The sequence below is a fragment of the Manacus candei genome, unplaced genomic scaffold (assembly GCF_025592945.1).
Source record: "Manacus candei isolate 608988 ecotype Guabito, Panama unplaced genomic scaffold, ASM2559294v1 h1tg000046l, whole genome shotgun sequence".
Lineage (NCBI taxonomy): Eukaryota > Metazoa > Chordata > Aves > Passeriformes > Pipridae > Manacus > Manacus candei.
The window spans coordinates 3,330,172-3,354,700 of NW_026138094.1; the positions used below are offsets into that span (position 1 = coordinate 3,330,172).

At 42.7% G+C, this 24,529-nt stretch overlaps 2 protein-coding genes across 2 annotated transcripts in view; both read left to right on the plus strand.

Annotated features, from left to right (window-relative positions):
- The window catches only part of RFX7 (regulatory factor X7), a 49,491-nt gene extending 35,315 nt beyond the window's left edge, over positions 1 to 14,176 (plus strand). Inside the window, exons 5-9 of the mRNA XM_051797058.1 lie at positions 1,301 to 1,417; positions 3,200 to 3,284; positions 3,951 to 4,158; positions 5,743 to 6,038; positions 6,935 to 14,176. Of these exons, the coding sequence (XP_051653018.1) occupies positions 1,301 to 1,417; positions 3,200 to 3,284; positions 3,951 to 4,158; positions 5,743 to 6,038; positions 6,935 to 10,249 (4,021 nt within the window). The 3' untranslated portion in view covers positions 10,250 to 14,176. The remainder of the gene's footprint in view (positions 1 to 1,300; positions 1,418 to 3,199; positions 3,285 to 3,950; positions 4,159 to 5,742; positions 6,039 to 6,934) is intronic.
- Positions 14,177 to 21,951: 7,775 nt separating this feature from the next.
- The window catches only part of NEDD4 (NEDD4 E3 ubiquitin protein ligase), a 52,400-nt gene continuing 49,822 nt past the window's right edge, over positions 21,952 to 24,529 (plus strand). Inside the window, exon 1 of the mRNA XM_051796533.1 lies at positions 21,952 to 22,045. Coding sequence (XP_051652493.1) covers positions 22,001 to 22,045 — 45 coding nt within the window. The 5' untranslated portion in view covers positions 21,952 to 22,000. The remainder of the gene's footprint in view (positions 22,046 to 24,529) is intronic.

Consider the following 24,529-nt stretch of genomic DNA (forward strand, 5'->3'; position numbering starts at 1 on the left):
TGCTGCTTTTTCTTTGTCTGCCTGACCTTCCAGAGGTTTGTTTGCGTGTGTGTACCTGATTATAGCAGACAACTGTGGGGTATGAAGTCATTGTTTTTCTGCACTCCTGCTGATACCCACAGTGGATCGTGTGCAGTCACCTCTTCTTTTTAGAGGCAGGTTGTTTCTGTGTGTTGCTGGTAGGACTTCTCATGGGAAAGGAGGTCATTGCTGTCTGGTGCTGGCTCTGTGGCTGGGAAGGGTTTAACGGTGCGGTTCAGGGCAGAGCACATCAATGTCTGTGCCACAGCGCAGGGCGTTCCTGTCTTTGTGCAGCCTCAAGCCCTTGTGGTGCAGGTAAACCTTCCAGGGCAGTTCCTGGTTTCCTCTTTTGTTTTATAGGTTTGTGATTTTCCGGAACATTCACCTTTTGCAGCAAAATCAATGATTTTTGTTCTCTGCCTCATGGACATATTTTTTAAATGTCTCAGATGTTGAAACAAAATTCCTTCTACTATTTTTTAGAACTGAAGGCAGATAAACTCATTTTACTAGAATAAGTAAACTTGGCAAAATAATTACCTTTTGTTTCTTTATTCCCCTGTATCATCAGGTGGTATTCTGAGCCACATGATCATCTTCATTGGCAGCAGCAGTTGGAATCTCTGTTAGTAATATAAGGACTTATATAGGGGTGTCTGTTATCAAACATTCTCATAGTTCAGTAGTGGTACAGAGGTAGGAAGACTAGGTCCTCAGTACATGCTTGTGTTACATCTATAAAGGTGAAGCTGGTTCCCTGGGAAAGTCTGTTTTAAATGTAGTTCTCTTAAGGTCTAATTAATTGAGGTTGTATGGGCAGAATCTTTCTCTGGACACTGACATATCTGCACTTGCACTACTTTTCAAATATTCTTGCAGGACTTCAGGCCTTACTACACTCAAGCTGTGCTTCTTGCTAGAACAGCATCTCTGTTTCTATTATGTCCTAAAATAAGTGAACTGAAACATATGCTTCAAACTAAGTTGTGGAGTAAATCTTAACTGTGCTCTAGATAATGCCAGTGCTTGTTATGTCTCCACATGACTTGTCTTTGAACTCAGTAGAGAACAAGGCAAAAACTATGGTATTAATAGCTCTTGTTTATACATTTTTAATGCATTCAATTCGTTGTGGATAGCTTCATTAATGTTAAATGTGATTCTAACTATGGATGGATATAAGTGTTTTCTTTTGAAAACCTTTGATGGGGTCTAGCATGTAGGCTGGCCTCTTGTATTAACTTTGATTCCATTCACGCTTTCTTTCTCTTTGTTGCAGGAGCTATTGTGACAATCTTGGCTACCACCCATTAAGCGCTGCTGACTTTGGAAAGATCATGAAAAATGTCTTTCCAAACATGAAGGCCCGTCGTCTGGGCACAAGAGGCAAATCAAAATATCCTTTGCTAGAACACTTCTCAGTGACTTGTTCTGCACTTGCCTGGGGAACATCTGTCGTTATGGCTTAACTACCAGCTAAATGTGGAAGTAATGTTAAATAAAAAATGCAGACACTTTTCCAACGTTCTTTAAAAATTATTAATTGTGGCAGTGTTGTGTTGCAAGATATAACTTTGGAAACAAGTACTTAAATTTAGGTTCTGACGCTCAGTTGTCACAGCAGCAAGGAATCAAAGAAGTTTTATAATTTAGTGCAAAGAGAGATATTGGAATAAAGGAACCAGAACTGTTAGTGATTTTCAAAGCAGTTTTTTCATCAGCACCAATTTTGTCTTTTCCAAGTTGAGAATTACACCTTCCCTTGAGAGTCCTTAGAAACCCTTGTGCAGTAATGTAATACCTGCTGCATTCCCCAGGGTCAGCTCTTGCTGGGTCCTGACGTGTTGGGCAGGCAAAGCCACTGCAGTAAAGCAGGGAAGGGAGAGCATGAAAAGACTAAAAGGCACTGAGGTGCTTGTAGGCTCTGATTAAAAACCACTCCAAAGAACTAACAGTGATGATAGGGATGTGCTGCAATACTGCCCTTTGCCAGGTCTCACTTGAAGCATGTGCTTATAGAGAGAATTGAATGCTAGAAGGCAACCCAGAGTTACTTGTCTTCTATAGAGGAAGAAAACCTTCCATGTTGTAGTAAATGGAGAAGATGTGTGTCAGTTAAACTGTTGCCTAAAATACAGTGTTGGATTATCAAGCAGTGGAATCCGAAACTTAGTAGTCATGTTCTGGATAAAGCTAGAGAAGTGTTAAGGGAGAAATCATATGATGTAATTGTAGCTTGACCCAAGGGATCTCTTTAAGTTCTGTTTCCTAAGTTTCTAATATAGAATGATTAAAATATGACCTTGTCTCACACTTACTGTAATACCCAGGCTCCTTACATTTCTTTTACTGTAATCATGCTCCATCCAGGTTAATGCAAGCAAATGCAAACTCCATGGTCTAGGAAAGAGAAATACAAACATCTTTACAGAATGTGAAAAATTAGTGATTCTGAAAAGGATTTGTGTGTCACAGAGAAGAGACACCATATGTGAACTCCCAGAGTAGTTCTGTGGAGAGTTAGAAAAAGGCTGATTTGATATTTAGACCTATAAACGAGTGCAAAGAATGGAGGGAGTGTATTTTTGTGTACTGATTTGATGGGATCAGTCTGGGTCTTTGTGTTCATATTTTTACAGAAGAAAAATTATCACGGGGAGAGAGTGCCTCAAACATTGTGTGAAATCTTAGGAAGACATGCCCTCATCAGACACTTTATCCTTGTCATGGGGAACTTCATGTGGAAGTAGTCCTTTAGGAGAAGGAAATAAAGTAGGTCCTAAATTTGGGACTGCGTATTTTAATAGTGATTAACTTTTGGAAATTGATTCTCCCATCCTGTTTTAGGAAGAGAGCTTAGTCCAAATTTATGTTAATGATTTGAATATTGAGTAGCTAATTGAAACTGCTTGGCCTGGTTTAGTCGTTGTTCTGTGTGATCAGGTGCAGTTCATCACACCCAGCACCTCTGCACAGATGGAGAAACCCAAGGACCTGCCCAGAACACAGCCACTGACAGGCCTTTGATTCTGGCTGTGAGACCATGTTAGTGACAGTAATTCTTAGTTCTGTGTTGAGTTTGCTTATAAAGCTTATGAGAGTTATCAGAGAAATTACTGCCCTTCCCTCTCATCCCCCAGTTAACAAGGACACAATTTAAACCTTAATTGTTGTTCACATATTGCTACAGTGGACTGAGGAAGAAGGCTTTTGTGCATATGCCAACACTGCCCAACCTTGACTTTCATAAGACTGGAGATGGGGTATGATACATATTTGCTTCTTTCTATATATATATGTATATTTCTGAAAATTAACATTTATTACACTGTTTTTCTTTCTGATGTTTTCAAAACAAAGTGAAGAGCTGTGTAGCTTTTAAGATTTTTCTTTATGATCCTTATATTCTGAATCATTGTTTGCTGTTTTTTCTGTAAAGTTCATAATGAATTACAGTGCTATTAAACTAATTCAGGAGGTGAAGCAGACTTCCACAGTTTTGCCACCCATAAGACATGATTCTGTTTTGATTTTACTGTTGTTTTTTTTTATTTTTTCAAGTCAATGCTAGGGAAGAGATATCCCAGTGAAAGAAGCAGATCCTGGGTAGCAGTGACTGCTGAGTTGACAAGACTCTGGATACAGGGAGCATCAACTGTTGGTGGTCCAGATACTGGGACTCTGTTTGCGGTTTCTTCCAGAGATGTCAGCTCCATCTGATGTCTTTGGAAACAACCACTAGATTTAACACTGAGACATTTAATTTTGTATTACATTGATGTGATCTCATTCTCTCAACTTCATGAAAAACCGTGAACATACTTAACTTTTTCTGTGATTCTGATGATTGTTTGCTCTGTTTTTGTTTTTGTGCCTCAATGACCCTTAATAATCAAAGTAACCTTTCCTCCTTTGTTTGTTTGTTTTAGTTGGATGGAGCAGAGCCATCTGGGCAGCTGCAGAGTGCTGATGAGGAAGTCATCTCTGCGGCCTGCCGGCTTGTTTGTGAATGGGCCCAGAAAGTGCTGAGCCAGCCTTTTGACACAGTCTTGGAACTGGCTCGTTTCCTTGTAAAAAGTCACTATATCGGTACCAAGTCCATGGCAGCTTTAACAGTAATGGCAGGGGCACCAGCAGGTAATGAGATAATGCTCAATTGTTGAGATGGGGGATCTTTCTATTAACAGTAGAAACATCTTGGTTTGAGGAGGGGCTTCTCTTCAGGGCAAACTTTAAACATGACTGAGCGTTGAGCATGCAGTTACGTGATTTTGGTCACATTGCTGCAAATCACTCTTCTTGCTGGTACTCTGGGTAAAGATGTGAAAATCAGCAGCGGTCTCAGGTTTAGTCTGTGATTTTCCCATTTCTCCCATGAGGAACCTGGTTTTTTAAAGCACTTTGGGGCGTGTGAGTACTTGCTGAATTTATGTACCTGGCTAGATCAGGAGTTTGGTGCTGCTACAGTGCTGGTTTGTAGACAGACTGCTGGTGTAGCTGTGTTTCTGTCTGATACCTTGCCCTAATTTGGAAACAATTGTCTGTCTTAATTTTCTGTCAAGAGCAGATTTTTTTTTGTGTGGTTTGTTTCCTTCTGCATGCTCAGAATGAGTCACCTAATCATCTTAAGTGTGTTTTGGTGGCTGTGGATGAAGTAAATGACAAAAATAAAGGATGAGAAGGGAAATGCAGGGGCACAACATGCCCCCAGACTTGCCTCTGGAAAGTACTGCCTAGGCCTATCAAGCAAAATATGTTCAGATCACAGTTCCTAAGCAGTGCTGAGCATCTAAAACCAAATACTTGGGATTAGCATTAGTAAAATTAGTAACGTAGTAAAATGATGCTGATTAATTTATAATTAGGAGGTATTTTAAAACTGTGTAACCTCAAAGTGTAAATGAAACAATGTTAAAGAATTTTTAGAGGGGCAGTTCAGCAAGGTTATTTGGTCATTGAAAGAGCATGCTATTCCTTTTGACTGTTAACAAACAAAGATCATAATTGTGATGTGATTTTGTAAAAGAAACTAGTACCAGCTGCACTGTTTTTCTCCCTGGAAGCACCACTTGCTTGTGATCAGCAAAGTAATTTCTCCAGAAAAAAATGTTCTCCCATTCTAATTTCCATAGTTCTTTCAACTTTCCCTTCTTCTCTTTTTTTTTTTTTTCCCTGGACACTTCTCTTCTTGCCCTTCTTTCACCACTATCCCTGACCACACAGAGGTTTTGATCCATTCTGATATTAGATGCATTGTATTTAATGCCTTGGCCATTAGATAGTATCATCTGCTCAGAGCTGCTCCTCTGTGACTTTCTGGAAACATTTTTCATTTAAAGATGCCTTAGACACAAGTAACAAAACAAAACCGCAGCAGATAATGGATTTTAAAGATTTATCTGAAACGTACCCGCCGCCCTCTGCTGCCAGTTTAGTGAAGTGCACTGGGTTGAGATTTTGCTGACACAGAAGTTGCCATTTGGGATTACTAGAAACAAAAGGCCGGTACTTTAGTATTTTAGCAGCTAATGCCCAGCTTGTCTAACAGACTTTGCCACAAATGTGGAAGTAAACTGTGGGTGGGAGTACCTCATGAAGGAGATGTTCCCAGAAAGGTTGTGGAGGTGCCTGCCATGTATTCTATGTTGTTAAATACAGAAGTGGCAACACAGCAGACAGGGTATGTTTGGTTCTAATTCATCCTTCTTCTTTTCTATTCAGGAATAAAAGGGATCCCCCAGCCCTCAGCTTTTATACCTACTGCTGAAAGTAATTCCTTTCAACCACAAGTGAAAACTCTGCCATCTCCTGTTGATGCCAAGCAGCAGCTGCAGCGTAAGATCCAGAAGAAGCAGCAGGAACAGAAACTGCAGTCTCCTTTGCCAGGAGAGTCTCCAGCAAAGAAAACTGAAGGTGCCACAACCAACGGTGTGACCAGTATATCTAATGGAAGTCCCGCCATCCTGTCTCCTCCACCTATTGGCATTGTTGTGGCAGCTGTCCCCAGCCCCATTCCGGTAATGCTCTCCAGCAATTCTCTAGAGAAACCACCTGATGAGAAGGTTGTACACTGACAGTAACTAAGTGGTGTCAGAGGGCTAGAAGAACAGTTTCTGTTCAAAGGGTCCCTTGATGCTTTTCTGTCCTGGCTGTGTTATACACATGAGTCACAGGATGGATATGGAGGCATCAGAATTGTGATCACATAGCAAAGGCCAAGTTTGTCTTTGAAGTCATTGTGACAGGGGGATTTAAGCCAGATGAAGTTTAACCAGGTGAGAGAGCTGACACCAGTTGTGTGAGTCACTGAGGTCTTAATATGGAATCTAAATTGCCTTTTATTGGCCCACTGCATTTATTGACAGCTACAATTTTATTTTTGAGTGAATGTCTGTAGTATGGAACATTTTTGTCTTTCGGCCATACAAAACTGGGCTGGGCAGTGGGGGAAGCTTGGTTGTTTTTCAGATGTTCACTCTGCTGTTGATTTCCACAGGTAAGCCAGTTTTTCTGCCTGATAGTTTGTATTTAACTCACTTTTGAAACCTTAACAATGAGCAGTGTTTTGAACACATCCTTTCCTCTTCAGCCTTTGTATGTCTGTCTTTTTGTCCCACGTGGTAAAGGATTTTATGAGAATGCCCCTTTCATTGGAAGAAGTGCAGAGTAGTGTGTAGACCAATGCCCTGTGCCTTAAAAATAGAGGTTACATATCTACCAGTCTTTAGGCAGACAAGTAGAAAATGTCTTGTATGTAGCAGAAGAGCTTATTTTGTTTCGAGCTGACATTCACTGGCTTGGGTGATTGAGCTATGTGGTCCTTCACCTTTGAAATGCTTGGGGCCGAGGTGGTCCATGGGCTTTGGGGACTTGCTGCTTCAATGCCACACCTGTTCTTTTTTCCTCTGTCCAGGTGCCAAGGACCAGGCAGTTGGTGACGTCTCCAAGTCCTATGGGATCGTCTGATAGCAAGGTCCTACCGCTCAACGTTCAGGTGGTCACTCAGCACATGCAATCAGTCAAGCAGCCACCAAAGACTCCCCAGAACGTTCCCGCCAGCCCCGTCGGGGACCGCTCTGCCCGGCATCGCTACCCGCAGATCCTACCGAAGCCAGCAAACACCAGTGCTCTCACCATCCGCTCTCCCACCACGGTGCTCTTCACCAGTAGCCCAATCAAGACTGTTGTGCCAGCTCCACACGTGAATTCCTTAAACGTGGTGAAAATGACAGCAATATCTCTCGCCCCGAGCAGCAGCAGCGTACCCGTCAAACAGACGCCTTCGGTCAGCGGTAGTGCGGGAGCAGCGGAAGAAGGGAGGACTGGTCCTCAGATCAAAAATGGGTCTGTGGTTTCACTTCAGTCTCCAGGATCCAAGCCTAGTACTGTTGTAGCTGCTCCTGCAGTCAAGATCAAAATGGAACCGGAAGCATTGCTGGATGAGAACTCAGTACAGGGCCAAGAGAGTTCCGATGTGTCTAAATCCATAAAGGCAACCCCTGACCTGCCTCCTGCACAGCTAATTAATTTTGAGGTTGCAGCCTTGAAGGTTTCAACTGATGATGTCATGGAGGCAAAACCAGGTAAGGGCTGTGATCAGGGAGCTGAAGAAGCAGGGACCAAATATAAAACACAACCTAATGAGATCACACCAGTTTCTTCAGCAGGCAATAATCAAAGCACTCTTAAGCTCACAGTTGCCAGTCAAAACTTGTCCAGCACCAGCATCAGTTCACCTCCTTCTGGTGAGTCTACGATTAAAGATAAAACATGCACTAAAAGTCCAAGAAAGAGACAACCTTCCACAGTTCAGGATTCCCAGGTACCACCTGTAAAGAAACCACTAGTGGAGCAGTTTTCAGCTGGTAACGCTGTGGAGAGTCAAAAAGCAAACAGTGTTAAGAAGGCTCTGAAGGTTGGATCACTAGCTAACAGTGACAGTACAGCAACACTTGCTCAAGTCCCCAGCACGGTACCTGTGACAGTACCTGTACCTTCTGCAGCTGCAGCAAACTTAGCAACAGACCTTTCCTTAAGCAGCACCAGTTTAAATACGAGTGATCCTACTTTAGAACAGCAGCTTGCATCAGCATCATCTCCAGATATAAAAGTAAAATTGGAAGGAAACTTATTTATCATAGAAAATGATTCAAAATCTGATGGCAGCTTTAACCCAAATACATGGCACCATATCACCAAAACCTCTGACTTTGCATCTGTGAATTGTGATCAGCAGCAAGATATCAGTGTTATGACTATGGCTGGGCACTCTGGCTCCAGTGACTTGCAGGAATCTGCGTGGGAGCCGGTGCACTGCGAAGGGATACAGCAGGATGTGTACAGCCAGCAGCTACAGAGCCAGATCCAGGACTCCTTGAGTCAAATACAAGCACAGTCTTCAAATCAGTTACCTCTGCAGTCTGAGCTGAAAGAGTTTGAGCATACAGTCCCTCAGTCAAATGAAAACTTCTTTTCATTTGATGATGACCTTACCCAGGACAGCATTGTGGAGGAGCTGGTGCTCATGGAGGAGCAAATGTCCATGAATAATTCCCATCCTTATGGTGGTTGTCTAGGAATGGCAATTCAGAGTCAGACTGCAGCTCAAGGAGCTCCCGTGTCATCTCACCCAAGCAACACGCACTTTTACCATTCGATCCACAACAACAGCACTCCAATTCACACTCCCACACCCACCCCCACCCCCACTCCCACCCCCACTCCGACTCCAACACCCACCTCTGAAATGATTGCTGGATCTCAGAACATGTCGAGAGAGAGCCCTTGTTCGAGGCTGGCTCAGACGACTCCCGTGGACAGTGCTCTAGGGAGCAGCCGGCACACGCCCATTGGCACACCACACTCAAACTGCAGCAGCAGTGTCCCTCCCAGTCCTGTGGAATGCCGAAACCCGTTTGCATTTACTCCCATCAGCTCCAGCATGGCTTACCACGATGCCAGCATTATATCAAGCAGTCCCGTGAAGCCAATGCAGCGGCCTATGGCGACCCATCCCGACAAAACCAAGCTGGAGTGGATGAACAACGGCTACAGCGGTGTGAGCAATTCCTCGGTCGCAAACCACGGCATCCTCACGAGCTACCAGGAGCTGGTGGAAGATCGCTTCAGGAAACCTCACGCCTTCGCCGTCCCCGGCCAGTCCTACCAGTCCCAGCCGCGCCACCACGACACTCACTTCGGCCGCGTGACTCCGGTGTCACCTGTGCAGCACCAGGCAGCCCCTGTCAGCAGCACCACTAAGCAGGAGGGCTTTGCTGTGCCTGCTCCCTTGGACAACAAAGGAACCGGTTCCTCTCTCAACAACAGCCTGAGATGCCGGAGTGTGAGCCCTGCTGTCCATCGCCAGCGCAATCTCAGCGGGAGCACTGTTTATCCCGTGTCAAATATACCACGCTCTAATATGACACCCTTTGGAAGTCCAGTAACTCCTGAAGTTCACAATGTATTTGCTAATATCCATGCAGACACCAGTGCCAATAACATAGCACAGAGAAGCCAGTCAGTCCCCTTGACTGTGATGATGCAGACGGCCTTCCCGTCTCTTCAGAAACAAACAAACACTAAAAAAATAACAAATGTGTTGTTAAACAAACTTGATTCTGATAGCGATGATGCAGTGAGAGGTTTGGGAATGAACAACATGCCCTCAAATTACACAGCCAGGATGAATCTCACTCAGATTTTGGAGACATCCGCCGCTTTTCCTAGTGCCAACCCACAAAGTATGATCAATTCCAGCACTTCAGTTTATGAATTCCAAACACCAAATTACCTCACAAAAAACAGCAGCACCGATCAGATCAGTTTTTCTTCTGGAGATAACCAAGCACAATCAGACATCGGAGAGCAGCAATTAGATTTTAGCAGCACTGTAAAAGACCTTTTAGGGGAGGACAGTCTGCCAACAAACCAGCAGCTGGTGAATCAGGTGGCATCAGATCTCAATAACGTTGCATCTGTCTTTCCCAGCGACATCAGGTTGTCTTCCGAGCTCTCAGGCAGCATTAACGATCTGAACACTTTAGACACAAATCTACTGTTTGATCCAGGTCGTCAGCAGGGACAAGACGATGATGCTACACTGGAGGAATTAAAAAATGACCCCTTGTTTCAACAAATCTGCAATGAATCCATTAACTCAATGACTGCATCAGGTTTTGAGTGGATGGAGAGTAAGGATCATCCTGCTGTTGAAATGTTGGGTTAATCTTGTTTTATAATATGTATGTAGCACACTGTATCTAAAAGACAGACGTATTGTATTTGTCTTAATGGAAGTGCCTCCCGCAGCAGAAACACTTGCTATGTATTATGGCATTTTAAAAAAAGTTTGCTGTACCTGTTGCTCATTCTTCAGCAAGGAAAAGGCAGTCTTACCAATTTTAAACAAATCTCTGAAGGTGATGGGCTATCAAAGAGCCAGTATTAAAATTTGAACTTTATAGTGTTTCCCATTCAACATTTCTCGTTTTAGCAAATAAAGAAGTGGTTAATGGCCAGCCAGCAATGACAGCTATGGTTGATGCTCTGGGAGGGTTTGAAGTCAAGCTCTTTAGTAGGCTTTCCATACCTTGTACTGGTTGTTACTTCTTAGTAGATGATCCTTACTGACCTTTGTTGTTCAGGTTTGAAATGCAGGGTGCCTGCAGGTAGGTAGGGGTGGGGAGTGGGTACAAGTGGACCAGGTGACTTGCAGGTGCCTCATCATTGTGTAGCTGTCTGGAGCACTGCTCAGTGGTGAACTGTGGGAAATCTCTGTAGCACTGGTGCCATTGGCATCTCTCGTAAAACACAGGGATGGGAAAAGCTAACGGGGATGATCAAGGAAAGAAAGATGCACTAAATTTTTTTATTTAAGAGAAATAAATCTATGTAGTTATTTTATCCATTAATATCCATTACATACTTGATATTTTAGTTCTTACATCAGTGTTTTTATAGTAGGTAAAATTCATGCAAAAAGACTTTAAGCACTGAGATTTAATCTAGGCATAACACCCTATTTTAAAGTGATAGGTACTGTTTATCAATGCTAGAGAAGGAACATATTTTCCCTCTTTTTTTTTAAATAAAGAGCTGCTGGAGCTCATTAAAATATTGTTTTTAAAGATTGGTTTATTCACGTTTGCTCTTTCCTCACCTAGTGGAGGGTGTAGGAAGATGTTATTTTCTCTGTGTTTCAGTAGGTTGAGCCTTTCTGTCCTTCTTGCTCACTCTCCCTCAAACAAAAGATTATTAAAATATTAGAAAATGTGGTTGATCTAAAAATATTTCATACAGAGCCATAATACTGCCAGGCACTTTACAGATACACAGTAAGACGTGTTTTTTCTTTTGGTAAAACTTCTTTTAAAAGTGCTTGCTGTTTTAGAAGCCTGAACTCCATTTTCAAAAGTGATTTGACAGGGTTGGTGAATCTAATTTTTTTTTTAAGTCCTTAGCTGCCCCTCTGGAAAATGAGAATTAGACTTCTGCCTCACTAGTTCACTTGAACCAAAAAAGACCTTTTATTTTATCAGCATGGTGTGGATCTCTCTGATGATCAAAAGAGAGGTACTTAACCAGCCATGGCCCTGATGCTAGAAAGAGGACTTGCAGAGGCAGGTTTTTACAAAAGAAGTGGTGCACTGAGTATGCCACAATACCATCCCTTAAGCAGAAAACCGAGCAGGAAAAATTTTCCTCATTTGCATTACTTTGAATGAGTGATCATGAATTTGTGAAGGGGAGGTTCAGTAACCCCACCATAGATTTCCTTAAGGGAATGATGTTCATATTTTTCATGTGATTAGTGTTTTCCTACAACTGTCTTGGTGGTCTTCTGTTTCTTCAGTTTTTGTGAATGACTCGAGATCCCAGTACTGGTCAGGTTTTTGGGCGGTGCTGATACAACTTGTGCTGCTGCATTGGCACTGGAGGTGCTCTTGCTCTTGCCTCAGTTCATCACCAGTCCGTGGCCTCTTCTGCAGGGACAAACAGTTGTGCCAAGCTATAGCACCTTATTGAGGGCCTGATTTCACTGTGCTCGCATCAGAAGTTTTGCCACTTCATCGGAAACAAACTCGGAGAGTTCCGATCCCTCCTGGAAGTGCAGGGATGTGTGATAGTGTGTGTTACTTTAAGACCAAGTGACTCTTTTAAGTTTTGTTAAAGAAATGGGGAGGAGACTAAAAGCTGTGTGGTAGCCTTCTGCTTGTTATCCTGCCAGGTGTCTGTCAGTGAGACTTGAACCATTTTTCTTGTAGACTGAAGTTGCTGAAGGCAGGGCTGGAGTACTGGACCCGCCCATGGCCTTTTGCCAGAGCTGTGCTGAACATCCTCTCTCCCTGGTTGAGAGGATGGGTCTGAGAGACACTCAGCACCATTTTGTTTCTGTTTCCTGACCCTGTGTGAAGTGCCAGCACTACTGTGAATAGGTGAAACCTACTCTGATGGAGGGGGGAGGGTCCCTTCCAGCTCAGCAGATTCTCTGATTCCGTGACCCGAGCCCTGCGCTGTGGGGAGAAGCTGCACAGGTGCTGCTCAGCCCCACCTCGGCTCACTCACACCGAGACTGAGGGGGGCCTGGGGGAAGAAGGGTTTTGCCCAACTACTAGTTTTTTTCACAAAGATTTCTCAGAAAAGCGAGAGTAGATTTAAAGCTGATGCGTTCTAAATTATGCAGCCATCACCAAAGGTTTTTAAAAGTGCGTTTAAAATGATTTTTAAATACAAGCGTTACATTGGGCCTAACGTGACTTAATTAGCAGAAATACTCTATAATCAGTGGGTTTAAAGCAAAAATACGTTTAGTTTAAAAAGTATTAAATTCTATAAGAATTGTTTCAAGTAAAATCCAAGGCACAGGCACAGCTTTGTACATTGGTATGTATCATTCTAGAGATGTTTGTGTGTTGGTGTTATAATTAATGTTAGGTCCCTGTACTTAGTGCTAGTTAGTTCTTTACAGTACATTGAGACAGAGCACTACTGCACACCAAAGTATGCAATACCCAAAGGAAAATTCTGTGATTCTAACAAATGGAAGCCTGTCTTTGTCAGATACTCCAAAACTTAAGAATTTGAGACAGTTCTGACCCCTTGTTTACATTATTGGCTTCCTACTAACATGAGAAATAAATTATTTTGATAGCAGTTTTTGCTAAAGTATACAAACTAGTGAATTTGTACCCTGTGTACAGTATTGCAGCAAACACTTTAAATTTGGTTGCTTGGTTAGTCCAGCAAACTTTCTGGGTTCATATATTGCACTAAAATTCTGTTGAACCTGTGGCAGGCACATTCCTTAGGATAAATGCAACAAATACGGCCCACAGATTAAAAAAAAAAAAGGCAAAACAAAAAAAAAACTTTTTAATGTGTTTCATTATTAAAAGGCAAAATGTCATTAAAAGTGACAGGTGAAATTGTCTTATGTAGCAATGTGCATTGATCTCAATGAGATATTTCTATTTTTGATTCTCTTACATGAGAATATTGCAGCAGGAAAAATTAAGTTTAGTTTGCTTCACCATGTTAATACATGATCACAAAACGTGCATGAGTGTTAATGACTTAATCTTGTACAGTACTAGATATATTCCTGTAACCACTTTTATTTTTTTTATTCTTTTGCTGTATTGAAGCTGGTTCAGTGTTAACCAGGTGAGCATAGTTATTCACAAGTTATTTACTTTTTTATGTTAACTAATTCAGCTTAGTTATTGTTGAATATGTTCCTTTCTTGGATTATTTTTTATTGTTCTGGTGTTGAAAAACATTTTTGCATCATTTTATCATGATAAGAATTCATGAAGTAAATAATTTGCAAATAATTGCAATAAGCACTGACTTCTGAACTGAAAAGAAGGAAAGCGTTTCTTGTGCAGTGCATCTGAGGTTCATATAATAGTCTTGTACTATACTGTGCTTTATTTACTGCACCGTAAGGAAAGAAAAATCCCTGTTCCACATTTTCATTTAGTGCAGGAAATCCAGTTTCTCCCCTCTTCCCCGGTGTTTTGTTGTCTGTTGTACTGCTGAAACTACAGTAGTTGAATATTGCAGTAGCATTTCAGTTATTTTTTTTATTGAAAGTGCTCAAAAATTGTTTTTTAAATGTTTTCAAAAACAATAAAAACATTTTATATTAAAATTATTTCTGGAGTTTTTTCTTTACATGGAAAATGTGCTTTTAAGTCTGACCTAAAACACACAGTTCTCTAGTTTGTGTGATGACAGATGAGAGCTGCCCAGTTAAACCAACTTCCTGCAGTTGCTGAGCCAAGTCACACACTTCAAGCTGAGCGTGAAGGTGAATCTTCCTGGCTGGGGTGCCTTGGGTGGTCTGTCTTAGGGTCCAGGTGTTGGTTCCATGCCTTGTGATGGCTCTTGCTCTTGTGACACAACAACCCACTGCTGGTGTTGCCTGGTTTTGCTTTCCCATACTAGTAAGGCATTCTTAAACTGCAGTGTTACAATGTGGCTTGGCTTGCTGACATAAAGGGGAAAATCTATGTTTTGATCTGTGGAGTCCTTTGTTTGGATTGTAAAATTGTATGTGAACCCAGCACTGTTGCCAGCACAGTCTGTGTGGATGGGATTTTCCAGTGATGGAAAAGCATTGCCACAGAGCAGAAACTGGCCACGAGAAAATGGGTGAGGATAAATATTCAGGTTTTCATACCAAAAAGGTAGCACTGTTTAACAGATTACATCCCAGACTACAGAGGTGCTGAGATGAGCTGGCAGATTTGATGGTGGCACAAAATCACTTAGGTTCATCAACAAAGAAAAAGAATTCTCAGGGAGACATGAGATAACATAAGTGAAAGAGAATCAGACATTAATTTGGAGGAAATGCTATTAATATATCTCACTGGATTCTAAATTAACATGCTTTACAAAGAGTTCTCAGTGAAAAATTCAGAAACACAATTTCTTCATGTTCCACAGTCACAAAAAATGCAAATTAAAAACTCCCAAGGAATGAGATGGAATATAATGTAGGAGATATAAAAGGCTATATTAGAAATTTATTGTTCATCTGAAATAATAACGGGTTTTAATTGGAACCTCTCAGCTGCAGGCTGGAAAGAATTTGCCTTAATGTTTAATAAAAACGGTCAAAAGAGCAAACAAATCTGTAAATGGGAATGTCCTAGCAGGAAAGACTTAAGAAGGTAGGAATGTTGGAACTAAAGGCTTCAAAATGTTCAATTCGTGAGCTTTGTAGGTTTCTAAAGATTAGACTCTTACTTCCTTAATAAAGACATCCAGAGGAAATTCTAAACAATTGCTTTGAAATATTTTTACATCTCCAGAAATACAAATCTGTATATATGAATGCAGCTGGTACTCTTGTAACAGAATTGCACTTCTAATGTGAAAGGGATTCTTGTGTCAAATTAGCTGGTGGTTTGTGTTGTTTCAGGTAATTGGTACCACTGTCTTCTCCAGAGAAAGAAGCCCTGCATTATTAGGTGGTTGCAGAGTAAACTGCCTCTGTGAAGGTTTTCTGCTAGACCCAAGAAGTAGAAGCTCTGTCTGAAGCTGGAGCAGTAGAGGGAGTACAGGGAGCTGGGTTAGGACACCCCTGGAGCTCCCTTACAACCTCACTTTGGCAGCATGTGCAGCAAGGCTGGAGGGTTGAGTAAACCTAACTGGATCTGACTATGTAGCATGGCTGCTCTCATTCAGGTAAAGTTTAAGCATAATATTTGATGGCTATCAGATTCATTTGACAGCAAACTTGTAATTATCTAGGCGTCCTCTGATGTGTTAGGTCAGAGTTAACCAGTGCTTGGATCTTGCTGCCCTCATCCCTTTCTTAAAAATGATACAAGTTAAGCTTGGGTAAGGAGACAAAATAGGAAAAAAAAATGTATAGTGAGGCTTACAAATTGTGGAGAAACTCTGGAAAGTGATTCCAGACTTAATGAATGAGCAGTGACCTGACTGTATGCTTAAGGTTTTTCTGAGTTGGGGAGCCACATAACAGTTAAAAATTACCTTGCATGTGCCCAGGCCTGTGCTGTCCCTGTGTTGTGTTGTGTTTATCCCCTTGCTGCAGGGAAACCTTGGCCAGGTCACCAAAACAGAGGAGCCTGCAGGCAGCTCCCACTCACTGCCAGCGGTGATGCCACTTGAGTGTCCGTGCCTTTATCTGAAAGGGCAGCAAGAAGTTCTCGTGTGAACATCCCTTCTGCTTGAGCTTTGAAGTGATGAGCAGAGTTGTTTTCTTGTGAGAAAATCCTGTAATAGCTCAAAGGACTGAAATGCCTTCCACAGGCAACATCTGCCTGTAGCTCTGAGGCCCATTCAGTGCTGCACAGTTGGGGGATCTGAAGGGATGTCAGACTGTCTACACTGTCCTCTCTTGCTTTGTAGTGCTCACTCTAGCAAAGGGCATTTTGTGCATTACTTCACAGAATCTGAGCACCTTTGTTACTGCTGTTATAACAAACCAGCACCTCCTAGTGCATTGTTAACATTAGCTGATGAAATTGCAAATCTTTCAGTCTCTTTTGCTCTTCCTACTCAGCTTGGTAAAAAAGGAGAAAAGGGTGAAATATAAACTAAGCAAGACCAGATCAAGTAAGTCAGAGGTGAACTGAGGACATGGAAAAATTTGTTTAGAAAGGTGAAAAGACAGCAGTTTCATGCAGATTACAGTGTTTAAATACCCCAAATAAAAGACCACCTTGATACAATGCAGAATACATAACCAAGTGATTATAGTTCCTGATAGCTCACAACATTCCTGCTATGTGCTTTGGATATATCCTATGTGCTTTAGGAGATATCCTACTAGTGATGTAAATACTCAGATGTGTTGGAACATTTGCATATCTATTGTCATGCCTCCTCCTGAGTCTGTTCTTCCTGGGCCTGCCTACCCATTTCTATATCTGGTAATACCTCAGCTCTGTAATCATTAAAAAGGTTCATTTTTGTCTCTGTGGCTCATCTTTTCTCTGCTGTCAGCTTCTTTTTAAATAACCTGCTTTTCTATGGATTAGGGTAAGTTATGTATCACTGGAAGTTTGCCTATCCACACTACCTATTTAGGTGATGCCTGTTAGAAGAAAATTTTCAGCCACAAACCCACACACTTCTTCTAGCAAGCTGTAAGAACAATTTACTCATCACTAATAAGTATCCTTTTACAGCTGTACATCCTTGACAGTCATCCTGTTTATTAGGAGTACTTTCTTATGAGATTACTTTCTATGCCAGCCAGACCTGAAGATGTGTGGACACTTCTTGGATGGTGTGCTATTAAGTGTAGTTTGGCCTTATCAGTAATTATTTTCCAGTGACAACACTTTCAAGATCACTGGAAGCCAATCAATGGACCAAAGATGACACATTGGAAATCTGTGGGCTCAAAAGTATTTGAATATTAAAAAACCCTCAGAAGTAGTTCAAACCAACCAATAATGACAACTATTTACTATTCCCAGTTTCCTAATGAAATAAGAGAGACACACTATAAGAAGGAGCATCTTGTGTGAAAATGAGATGTGGAAAGATGGGAGTGCATGAGGGATGCTCCAAGTCAGAACAGTAGCTTCCACTGGTCTTATTGATGTTTTAGGCACTGGCAAAAAGCAAATAGCACGTACTACTTCATACACATATGGAGAATGAAAATTTCAAGGTATTTAAAGAAGAAAAACCCAATTGAGTCATCCCCGGAAAGATCTTACTTCTGTAACATTGTGATGGGTTGAGCTGTTAGCAAAAATATCCACAATTACCGTGTTAACCATGGGATCACTGGTGGATAATTAATCTGGGAACAGCATGACAGCAGTTGACTGGAGCTCAGCACCTCCGGGTTTCTGTTCTGGCAGCTCTCCTCCCCCTCAAGCTGAAAATAGGGAGAGAAAGATGACATCTGAGCGGTGGTGATTCAGACAAGTGTTTACCACTTCATTCAAATGCATATGCACAACATGAGTGTGACTTTCCACCTCCACTTCAGTTGCTCTTCTTACTATGCAAGTTTGCTCATCAAGACAGAGAAATTTCCAAAAGAAATTGCTTGTAAACTGTTATACCAGTCACAGAAATTAGGAAAAAACATTTTTTATATCTTCCCCTTCTCACAGCTTTCCTTTGGGAGAGCTGAAAATCTCAGCAGCTTTCCTGGGAGACAGGGACTAGGGAGCTGGCCCAGGGCAGGTGTTAATGCCTTGGGAACACAGACCCTCGCTTGGAGAGCAGTGTTAAATTTTGTCTGCAGTTTGCCCTGAAAATAAGCTACTTGAGTGGAGAATTTCTGATGGACATCTGGTCTGTCCCTGGGTGATGGTCACACCTTGCTGTCATCCTGAAGGGACAGGTAGAGCTGCAGGCTTTGAGACAGCTGGAGGCAGCGGCTTGGCTGCAGGCAACGCACAAAGCACACATATCCAAACAGAAGAGATGTTGCTTTTAAGGGAAAGAAGAAAAGTTGAGGAAAACAGAAGCTGTGACCTTGGAGAATTGAGAATGAAAAGGAGCAGGAAGGGGCTGTTGAAAACCTGAGTGTGAGCTAACCCAGCCCAGTTGCAATGCAATGCAGAGACAGCTGCCAGGCTCTGTGGCTTTTACCAGACTGAAGTTCTTGCTTCCAAAAGTTAGGCCTTCATCTTTGTCTCAGTTTTGCATCTTGTTACTGTGGTGTTTGAAATCTAGTACTAAGAAAAGGATCTAGCATGTATTTGGACATAACAGTAGAACCAAGAAGAGTGTTAAGTCTTGGGCTTTTAATTATTAGTCTCATTAGTGAGTCACTGTCATGATAGTAGAGAAATTGAGATTACTGGGCTACCAATAGGTGTTTACTTCTCTTAGTCATAGCAGTGACTCACTAGAAATACAATTTTTTTCCATTAATTCACCATTGTATGCAGTTTTCCATTTACCTGTCACTGTGACATTGTGAAGGCTTCACAACATTTTCTATTGTATGACTCAGTAGAACAAAAGACAATAGGACAAAAATCTGTTTCCTCCATTTGCATCCATTTTTTTGTTTAACTGCAGTTAAAATGACTTGTGATTCCTCTCGTTTAAAGGAAGACCAGTGAAGATAATGTATCCAATTCAATTTAAAATCCTCTGTAGCAAAAGCACATCCTATATTTAGTAACATAAAACATCCTTTGATGTCACTTGATGTCCTAGCTTTTGTCACTTAACCATGACTATAGTTAATATATATTCCTAAACTAAAAATTATTATGATAACCCTTCGGAATTCTGAAACAAATCTCCATAATTTCCTCCTTTAAGAAGAAATATGGCTTTGGGTTTTTTTCAAAGTATTATGGTGTATGGATTCTCTTTGGCCTAAAAAGCATCTGTGATGAAGACACAAAGCAAATATTGGAAATGTATATAAAATTCAAACCATAAATTGGGTCCAACAGGATGAATGCCAAAAGCTAAGAGATGGAAAATATGTTTAAAGTTTGTAAATTTTTGATCTTACATGAGACTGAAGGTTAATTTAGATGGCAAGAGAAGTCAAATGTCTTTGTTACCAGATGAGAACTCACTATTGGGATGGAATAATGAGATAAAATATTAATATCTTTTTAATGGTCTGGCTATACAAAGTGTTCCATTGCACTCAGATGATTCAAATGCAAGTTATTCTCTGCAACTAGAAATCAATTGTTTGCTTTCAGAGGAGTTGTTTTCCACTAGTAGTTTGTAATGGCGTAAGACCATAAAATATTAAATGGTGGAGATATATATCTAGCATAAGAATGGAATGTTTGTTAGCAAACAGGTTGTGATTTATGTTCCTCTGTTTTTAAGTAAAAGAATACTTTAATTTAAAATTATTCTATTTTGAGTGAATTGCTAGATATCTTGCTGGAATATTGAAGATAACTATTGATCCCACTGAAAATGCACATAGACCTTACCTTACTGTATGGATGCCTCTGGGTAACAAACCTAAAAACACAAATTCTGTCTTTCAGATCTGTTCATAGCAGGTCATGTATTTATGGATTTGGGCATTGACTGTGTTGTAACTGCTGTTCTGGACAGTCAGTGGTCTTTCCACACAAAAAATGAGTCAGTGCTGTGTTACACTCTGCTACTTAAAAATCATGATATAACAAATTGATTATGTCAATGTCCTGTTGTATATTTCAAAAGGGCATTATTTTAAATTTCAAAGTTATTGAAATGGCACATTAGTTGGAATTTAATGAGTTTTCATGTCTCGCAAAAAAGCATAATAAGTAATGTGCTAATAAAATATTCACACAAAGCCTTTGTTAAACAGGACTTTAGGATAGTTCTTCTTAAAGACTCTACAGCAAAGATAAGACACATGAGCTTTTGGGGCTTTGATGCTTTCTGTCTGTCATGGTTTGAACACTGTAGCAGAGTATGAGAGACAGCACTGCAAAACCAGGTATTCGTGCTTGACAGCCACAAACGCACACGCTTTTTCTAGCAAGCTCTGAGAACAATTTACTAATCATTGTTATGCTCAATCCCAGAAACAACTGGACCTAGAAATCATGGCTGCTGTAACTTTGGCAGATTTTCCTTGCTTGGCTGTCACTCAGGAACTGAAATTTGGACAAGCTTCTAAACTTGTGCTGGAAGAATGCTATAGGCAAGGCTGAGTGAAAGGAGTCAAAATGTTGGGTTTTCAGAGGGTCAATCCAGAAACAGAATAGGGTTGTTTCTTTTGAAATAACCCCAAAGTTGATCTGGGTTTTTTTTCCTAAACTTTCTCAGTTGATCTTATAACAGACATTGTTTTCCCACGTAAACCTACCTGTTCATATGAAGACACTTGCCCAGTGCCACTTTGTCTATTTGTCAGACACTCATCTGACTTTTCATAGCTAATACCCTACAATGGTTTTTAGACATGCACAAGCTGATGTTGCTGCTGAGATTGCCTTTCCTTGGAGCACCCAGTTCACCTGTGGGAGGAGAGCGGGAGTGTGTGTGGTAACGGGCACGGGCTTGTCTGAGCCCTGCTGAGGAGGTGCTACCTGGGTGTTTAGTGATCTGCCCGGGTCACAGTCCAAAGGGCTGAGGGGTCTTTGTTTGCTTTAGAAAGGGAAGAGTTTCTCATCAGATGATGACAGAGGTAGGTCACCCAGGTCGTGAGGAGCCAGGTTGGATAAGTTGAAAGATGACAAAAGACTCTGGTTCCCTGCCAGTACAGGTACTGCTACATTTGTTCATTGTTAGTGACGTGATTTTCCACGTGTTCATCCTAAGATGAAGGTATGTTCTCTGCACTTGCAGACTGTGCAGTGCCTAGGGGAGTTTGGCTCAGGGCAATTCCAGGTTCCCTGGGTGCCAGGGGTTTAGGCAAGAGCTCCACGGCTTGGGCCTGGCTCTCAGAGATGCAAAAATAGCCTTAAGTCTTAAGCTGCGGCAGGGGAGGACATTAGAAAGAATTTCTTCACAGACAAGGATGATTAGATATTGGAATGGGCTGTCCTGGAGGTGTTTAAGACTGGACGTGGCACTCGGTGCCATGGTCTGATTGACATGGTGGTGTTCGGTCGCAGGTTGGACTCGATGATCTCAGGGGTCTTTCCCAATCTAATTGACTCTGTATATCTGTGAGAAAATACCTCGACAATGTAAACCAGCGGGAGCAATGTCAGACCGCCTACGTTATTCCCCCCGGACCTGGCGGAGGGCAGGGCGGAGCTCAGCGCTGTTCCCGCGGCGCCCTGAGGGGCGGTGGGGCCGAGGGCGGGGCCGGGGGCGGGGCCCGCGCGCCCCCTCCGGCTGCCCGCGCCGCGCGTGTCTCTAGGCGGGGCGCGGGGCGGGAGCCAATCGGAAGGCGCCGCCGCCTGGCGGGTGGGCGGTACCTCGGCCCCCTGCGCCAATCAGACGAGGCGGGGGCGGGAACCGGAGCGGGGCGGGGCGGGTCCGGGCGCGAGGCAGGTCCGGGGGCGGGGCCCGGGTAAACACGGCGGCGGGCGGCGCGGCCATGGCGGCGTCTCCCGCGGAGGTGCTGGGGCTGCCGGCCGACGAGGTGAGCGAGGCCCCGGCCGCCCCCGGCGCTCCCCGTTCCCTTCTGCGCGGAGCGCGGGCGGGCGACGGCTTCTCTGCGGGGCCGGGCCAGGCGGGTCTCCGCTAGGGGCGGGGGTTTCCTGCGGGCCCGCTGCGGCGCGGCGCGGGGCGGGGGAGCGGGTGAAGCGGTGAGGGGGGTCCCGGCGGGGCCGGAGCCCCGGGGCTGGTTCCCCTCCGCCGCGGAGGGGGGAGCGCGGTGAGCTGGCGGCTGCCGTGTCGCCTAGCACCGGCATTCCCGGCTCCTCCCGGTGGGAGCTGTGGAGCCTCCCCCGTGGACGGGAGGGATCCGCGTGTGCTCCCAACTTCCGCGTGACGGGGCCAAGCGGCGTTTCTTGTCCCCCCCCGCGCCCTCCCCGGCACCGAAGAATCGAGGCTTTGTTCGAGGTTTTGTGGCAGGTGGTGTCACAGGAGCGGTGCGTGCATTGGAGCGGTACAAAATGTAGCTGGGTGCCCGAGCGATGGGGCTCATCCCGGCATTGCCGCGAGCGGCAGGGGGAAATCCTGGGTGCGGTTCAGAGTTTTTGGCAACAAACCCGTGGGTGACTGGAAGTGACTCCTGCGGCGGCCTCTGTCCTGAGGTCGTAGGTCCTGAGCGTGTGGATCTTTATTAGGTGGCTGGGGCTGAGGTACCTGTTACTGGGTGTACGTTGTGGACAGGTGATGTGGATTTCGCATCCTAACTGTGGCTTGTGCATAGGGCAGGATGTTATGGGATAGTTAACTTAACCAAGAAGAAAGAAACCCACTTTTTTAATTGCAGGTGAAGGAAGACTGAAATCTGTATCTGTCTGAAAGGTGTTTGGTGACCTGTGTGAAATGTCAGTAATATTGTCTTTGAGCCAACAGGGTATTTTACCAAGACTGTCTTTGATCAGCTCTTTTTTGTGTTCAGGCAGTGATTATCTCTGTGTCAATGCACACTTGTTGCCTTAACAGGAATTCAGTTTGTTAAAGCTCTGAAATGGTATTCCTGGTCTGTTAGCATGGCTTTTTTTCTCAAGTTGTGCTTCACTTCTGGAGAATTAACTAAAAAGCTCTTAAATTAATTTTTTCTTCATCCTAATACTTGAGTTACATAGGATTTCTAGTAGAAAATAAGCACTGAATGCTTCAAGGGTTGCATAACACTTCCTATTGCAAGATCCTGTTTTCATTTGCTAGTAACTTTTTGAGACTGTGTAGTTGGACTAAAACATTCCATGCCTTAGGCTCTCTATTTTAACTTTATTAAGCTTTGTTCAGTTTAGCTGCTTCTTAGCCTCTCTTGCTGTGGGGAAAATATTCTGAAATCTGCTTAAAATGGAACAATTCTGATATTCCCTCTATCCTTTTGAGCATAAATACGTTCGTTTGGAACAGCTAGGGGAAGGGAGAGGAAGTTTGAGCATGTAATAAATCTATCACATCCAACTTTTTCTGTAATTCAAAAGCTTAGCCAAACCTTTTCAAGTTACAAATGTGAAAAAATGCAGTTTGTTTATGATCATAGACTTTAATATTCAGTGGTACTTACTGATGAAGAGCTTGCTTAGTTTTCTTCATAGTTTTCGTGTGAGATTCTGCATGCACAAATGGCAAAACAAATGATCTTAGGGTTATAGGAGAATTGCTCTGCCAGCTGCTTTTGCCTTAGGGTACTAGAATGGAAAACAAGAGTTCTCCCTCCCTGGATGGTCTTTTTCTGTCTTCTGAGAGTTTAAATCTGGAAGATCATGTTGGTTGTGATTGTGTGTTTGCACAGTCAGAACCCCAAGTCATACTGAGAGTATCATCAAGGAGTTCTCCATCCCTTGCCTTGTTTTGCAGACTTGTTATAGTTTATGTCTGCACACTGCTGCTTCCCAGGGCTGCTCCGGGGCTCTTCTCCAAGATGGATTTACTTGGGGTATGAATTAAAATTGTCTGGTTAAACAAAAGCCATGTTTCACTTGTTGCAGCTTTTGGGTATGATCATGTGGTAAATATAATAATTATAAATAAATGGTTAATAAAATAAGGCGGGTGAGGAGAAGTTGGTGTAATTGTTGAGACAGTCGAATGCAGTATTAGAGTGTGGATTCCCCCACCACCATGAGAGTTAGGCATTTATGACAGATGACTTGGTTAATGGTGTATTAATCACTTGGACTTAATGAAGGATTGCTAATATGATGTTTCTGATACAAAGAAAAAGAAGCTGGCATAAAAAGGAACCTGTAATTGAGGTTATTCTGTATCCAGTGGATTATTGTGTGTGCTGTATGTAGGTATCTGAGTTGCAGTGCCTGAATCAAGCAGATGCAGTTGTCCTTAATTTCTCTTGTTCAGTTTTTCTTCTGTAAAAGTATCCTTGTGTCACTCATAGGACTTTTTATGGCTTAGGTGAGTATTGAAGTCATGAGCACTAGTAAGGTCAATGGGGAAAAACCTGATAGTTCTGTATTCAGAGCAGGGTCTTAGCTATAGA